The sequence below is a fragment of the Poecilia latipinna genome, unplaced genomic scaffold (genome assembly GCF_001443285.1).
Source record: "Poecilia latipinna isolate Pla-1442-1.1 unplaced genomic scaffold, P_latipinna-1.0 Scaffold3413, whole genome shotgun sequence".
In the NCBI taxonomy this organism is placed as follows: Eukaryota; Metazoa; Chordata; class Actinopteri; order Cyprinodontiformes; family Poeciliidae; genus Poecilia; species Poecilia latipinna.
This window is the reverse complement of record NW_015116029.1, coordinates 29,697-35,696: the sequence shown is the minus strand read 5'-3', so window position 1 is coordinate 35,696 and position 6,000 is coordinate 29,697. Positions and strand designations below refer to the sequence as shown.

General features: G+C 38.6%; 1 protein-coding gene across 1 annotated transcript in view; it reads right to left on the bottom strand.

The window, feature by feature from the left end:
- The window catches only part of LOC106940909 (cystine/glutamate transporter-like), a 17,358-nt gene extending 13,204 nt beyond the window's left edge, over positions 1-4,154 (bottom strand). Inside the window, exons 1-2 of the mRNA XM_015023789.1 lie at positions 3,614-4,154; positions 1,331-1,457 (exon numbers count right to left, since the gene is read on the bottom strand). Of these exons, the coding sequence (XP_014879275.1) occupies positions 1,331-1,457; positions 3,614-3,893 (407 nt within the window). The 5' untranslated portion in view covers positions 3,894-4,154. The remainder of the gene's footprint in view (positions 1-1,330; positions 1,458-3,613) is intronic.
- Positions 4,155-6,000: the final 1,846 nt, after the last annotated feature.

The window sequence follows — 6,000 nt, the reverse complement described above, 5'->3', positions numbered from 1 at the left end:
TAAAGTTAAATTATCATGAGTTTTATCATTTGGGCCCGGTCATTAGCCCCGCCCCCTGGCCGACGCAGTCTTGTTCCACTACTGCGTCACATGTTTGCCTGAGGAGCGAAGGCAGCAGTATGACGTCTTGTCTGGAGTTTATTATAACAAGGTAAGTTCCATGTTAAACAGCAAAAATTTACTTTTTGCTGTTATTTTTTTCTTTTCATAGAAGCTACATCCGGTCTGGCATTCTGTTCTGTTCTTACACCTTTCTCGAGGGGAGCAGAGGCTTTCTTCTTGTTTCTCTGCTCTGTCTTCTCTGTTGGAGATTACTTCCTGTGAAAGGAAAGTTTTTCTTTCCACTGTTACAGCATGCATGGTCAGTATGAGGGATTTTTGCAAAGTCAACAGTTCAATGCAATCAATTTTCTACTGTCACTATGCATTTGCCCAGGAGTGGATGCTGAAAGTCAATGACTTGGTGCAATCTGCTGGGTTTCCTGAGAAAACTTTTTAAACTAATATAAAGAACAAACTGATCTTTTTTCTTTAATCATCAGCAGAAAATGTTTCTTAGCATTTGTAAACTATAGCTATAGCTGTCCTATAGCTTTGGGCCACTTCTCATTTAAGATCAGACTTCTGAAGATATGTGCTGTTTCAAGGACCAAAGCCCATTAAAAGAAACCAGAAGATGAACCCAGAATGAAAGTGTCAAATTTAGCATGGTTAAATAAAAAATGAAAACCTGCATGTGGCACATATTTATTAAAATAACTTTTTTAAGTGACTTTGAAATGTCAAGGTTAAATTAAAATGCTTATTAAAGGCTGAACGTGGTTACATTCCAACAGAATGGCACTGTATGTTTGTTCTGAGCAGATAGTTTTAATTTGGTCATAGATACATTTATTAATTTCAGACTGTAGGAGACAGAATAACGGCATTTGCTGGAAATAAGGCTTTTAGGACATATTCTGATATGGACCATTGGCTTGAATCCTATTTTCCATTGTTACCTTTCTACCTACCAGTAGCCTGGGGAAAGTTTTTTAAAGTCATGGGATCTTTTCTGAAGAATAATTCAAAATAATTGGAAACATTTAGGATGTAAATGACTGGATATACATGTGTGATGTATACTGAAGTGGGATGGGTGTCCCCCCTGGTGCACGTACCGACGTGCTGAAACCACAGCACTGCATGTTGACTGTTTGGCTTTGGGTGAAATGTGTGGGAACTTCGAGCATGAAAGAAGGACAGGGCACCATTTGTCACTTAGTGTTAAACCATTGGTCACTGTCTGTTTTATTTACAGATTAGGCTGACAAGATTTACAATACATCACCTTATTGCAATGAGATCAGCCCAAAGTCTGATAAAAGCCATCTGAGGTCCAAATGCTTCCATTATATATGTGTAATGTCCTCCAGACTTCTTAATGCAAGTCCCCAGCTCAGCATAGCACAGTGCTCCTGCAGTGACAAAGGTAACATATTAGTTTTGGTTGAATATCAAGAAGACAGATACAGAAACCGTCACATTTACAGAATAATACTCTCTAGGCCCAGAAGTCCCTACAGGATATGATGCTGGGAGGCTTTCCAGAACCCGGGCAGCTTTAGGAAGGGACTTCTGCAGAGTTGAATCTTAATTAGAGTTTGGAGCAAGAGAAATAAAGAGAGTAAAGAAGAGGCTGAAGTAGAGTATTTAAGGATAATGTGCTTGGAGTTTTCATTACAGCATGAAAACTGAAGGATTTAGGGATTCAACAACACAATATAATAAAGCCATGCTACTGTAAAGCACTGGGCAGATTTACGTAAGGACTGAGAGCTGGTGGAGCAATCAGCCTGACGTGACTCAATGTTAACTCGATTATCAACTGCTAATTAATTATCAGTTGAGTCGAAGCATCATACAGACTCAGTATATAGACGGCAACAATGTTGAACATGACTGGATTTAATCCTCTGTGTAAATCTGCAAAGGAACACATGCTGGTAAAGGTAGGAAGGGAACTTAGTAATAATGTGGAGAAAAACCAACAAGCTGTCTGTTGGCACGTCAGGTTGGGTCATTTATTTCTCTTCTCTGTGAGGAAGAATTTACCCCCAGACAAAAACCTGAGTAAGTACAAAAGCCCGTTATAAAATTAGAAGTTCATCTCCAAAGGAGTAAAAAGTTATCCAATCAAACTTGGTCTAATATGAAAATATGAATTATCTGTGTTCTATTTTACCAGTCAGATCCAGGACTGATTACAGTCAGACCTGTACAATCACTGAGTCACTAGAACCTGCCTGACAACATGAAGTGGGTTAAAACATCTCAGAAACAGAAGCATCAGGGCACAGTGTGATGCCTTTTGGACTTATCTGATGGGTTCTGTGAAATCAGGCCTGTGAATGGCTAGAAAAATTAAATCAACAAATGTGGCTGATTACATAAATGAGTTAACAAGCAAGCTTTTATTTCCAGTTAAGTCCAGATTAGGCTGGACGAGCTTTTTTCAAACTGTTCAATGTCCTCTATCTTTTAATTACTAAAAAAAAAAAAAAAAAAAACTTCTCTTCTCCCGCCACTTTTCTTTTCTACCTGCATTTGAGTCCAACTAGAAACTAACCAAGACATTTTTGTATTTCATCATTTGGACAAAAAGCAAGAGTTTTTGTCCAAGAGGCAGCAAATTATCTGAAAGCAATTTATTGAGTATTCTGTGAACCTTTCAGTCCTAAGGTTGGCTCATGACGTTTCACATGAGAAACAAAGGCTTTAATCACAGATTTAGCAAAGGAGGAACAGATATGGACCGCCCTGAGATGCATTGTCTCTTTTAGACTTCAACTAACTCTGTTATCATCGGTACGACGAAGTGTGACTTTGTTGAATATGGACATAACATTCTGTTAAGGATATGAAGGGTCAGCTCAGCTTCTTTGGCTCATGAACGGGTTCCTGGAGTTCCTAGTGCTTTGTGATCCAAAACGGTGTTAATTAAAAGTAAAAACCTCCTTTCAGTATGTCAAACTAACTTTTATGGCTGAGCTGCTTGCCCCTTTCTACAGTGTTGCAGTGAAAGTAAGCACAGCTAATAAATATGAGACTTTGATAAAGACTGATCCAGGTAAAATGTGTCACAACACAAACAGGTTTTGTCAAGGCTGTTAGCTTTGGACCTGAAAACAGTTCAGCACATCATGATCCATGCTTTATGCTTGGATTAATTTGTTATTGGAATAGTTGAAGCTTAAAACATCAAGTCCTTGCAAGTCAAACAGACACCAGATATGTTGTAACTTACATTACAATCTTGTGAAACCAGATTTTGGAACAAGAATCCAATGAGAACTGATTTAAGCAACACCACAAGCTTAAGGCTAATAGATAACACTAGTGTGTTTTGGACATGTTACATCATGTATTTCAATGTGTGAATTTAAAAACAGAACAAATCATAGTTAATGTTTGTTTTTAACTGATGGTACAGTGCTTCATCCAGTCCTCCTTTACAGCTTCAGCAGAAGGTGTTCTGCTCTTGTCCCCCTCTAGGTTTTGTCTGCCCTCTGAGCATGATCAGGTCTTGAACCCATTCCTCTGAAGCCACCCACAAATCAGAAATGTAACTCACCAAAAAGTGACAGGACACCACAGGCAATCCACACAGTCAGGGACATTCCCACACTGCCAGAGTGTTTCAGGATTCCCTTGGGTGAGATGAAGATTCCAGCTCCGATGATGGTCCCAACAATGATGGAGATTCCTCGCAGCAGGGTCACCTTTTTGCCCAGTTCCACCTTCTTTCCACCACCTTCCTGGAGTTTCCTTCCAAGATCTTTTCCATTTTGGGAAAACGTTTGTCCATTTGAAGCTGTTTCCCCATCTTTGTTAATAGACGTAGATCTGTTCATCTTCTTAAACACTGCCTGGCGCACAGTCTCTGTTTCTGTTTGGGTTGGATATGTCTCTCTGGTGGGGCCTATGAGGGTACGACTAGTCCAGGGGGGAAAAAGTTCCTCACTGTTACAGTCCACACTATAAGTGGTCTTTCATGCTCCTTCCTTAAATCTGCTACTCCACATTCAACTCTCTGACATCACCCAACTTTTTTTGTCTCTGTTCATCTGTCTCCCTGACTTCTGTCTTTTTGTCTTGCCCCATGATTTTGCTGCTTGTACTCCCTCCCCTTTCTGAGCCATGCCTGCTCTCTAAAACCAGCAGTGACTCACAGAGGGGAGGTGTTGTGCTGACTTGGTGAAACATGGCAACTTGTTTAGAGGGAGTGCATGTCCTCTCCTCGGCTTTCTAGATTATCCCTCTATTTAAACCTGCTCACTGCATTTGCTTTTAACTCAGTCTATCCCAAGATCCAATTTCTATAACTTGGTGAGAAACTGCAATATTCTAGGATATCAAGAAGAACTTGCTTTAATATGACGATATGGGGCTGACAACACATTGAAAACCAGACTTAGTGAAATTATCTGATCAGCCCCAACCAGGTTTGGCATTATGCTTAGGTAAAAAATGGCACATTTGTATTTTGTATCTAGCCCTAAACCCCAACTACACTTGGACTCCACAATAAGTCTTTTCACCTTTTTTCAGACACTGGCATCATCTTTTCTTTGTTTATTTAACAACTTGACCAACATGTACAAAGATCTATATTTCTACCTTTAACCTTCCTGTTATGTTGTGGGTCAAATTGACCAGTTATAAAGTTAAAACATTTTTTTAAATAGTTGGAAGATGCACTCTACATATATATATACATATATATTGAAAATGTATTCATTTTACACATTTGCAATCCCCCCTGCATCTACATATTACATAGATACTGTTCGGGTCAATTTGATCCAGCAGTCAAGTTGAATGGTAAAAAAGATTAAAAAATGTCCAATTCTATATGTTTCCTTGCAGCTATGAACTATATCTCACCACACACACACAAGCTCACTTTCTCACTATTATCTTTACTTCACTAGGAAACTGCGAGAAAACAGGTGTTCATGCAGTTTTTGACGGGAACCTTTTCCGTTCACATGGGCAAACTCCACCCACACTGAGTGGACACTCAGAGGAAGTGGAGGGGAAACATAAATACTCTCTGCATGACTCATTTGTCTTGATTTTAATCAGCGCGTCAATTTGACTCTGAACAGTATACGTGTCTCAAGTTCAATTATAAAGATCACCCCTTGAAAAAAAAATCGAAATGTAATATAAAAAAATTACAAAAGATCAATTTCAAGGAAATTATTGTTTTTTTGTGTCTAGGTTTTTTTCAGTGGACATAAAAAATGTAAATTCCATATTTTATGTCCAAATGAGTAAATAAGTAAGTTGTTTTCATTGATCCTTTATTTATGAGAAATAAAAAAAAAGAACATCATTGCACAAATATTGATTGAAATGGTTAGTATTGGAGTTAATAATCAGATACAAAAATGTTTTGGAAGAATTTTTTGGTTTCTGACACTATTGCATGATTAAACACTCCCCGGGTCAAACTGACCCACGAACATTATTGCTGTATCCAGGGTAAAAATCCAGGAGAATTTTTAGTTCTCCTAAATTATTTAATAAACAGACACATAAGCTCAACAATAAAGATTATTTTAAACTGTTATTGAGGTTTTTCAAATATCAGATTGGTGGAAAGTGTTTCATTGTTTCAGAAACTGCAGATCATTGATAAAACTTATTTAGAAATGTGGACTGTGCACGTTAATGTTAGCATCAGGCACGTCTGTCCTGCTGCTACATGGTTAGCATTGAGATGCTATTTTAGGCTTGAACATCTTTGCTGATAGGCTAACTCCTTTCAGCACAACTTGCACCCCATCAGATGGTTTTTTGAAGCAAAAGCCAACCCGATTGGGCCAAGAGAAGCAGCTTTTTCATCTATTGCTGTTGTTTGGGGATTCTGTCTGGATGCCAGATAGGCATCCAGACAGAATCCCAACAAGGGACACACTGACAAATATTAATGATCCCTTCAGGATGTGTCTT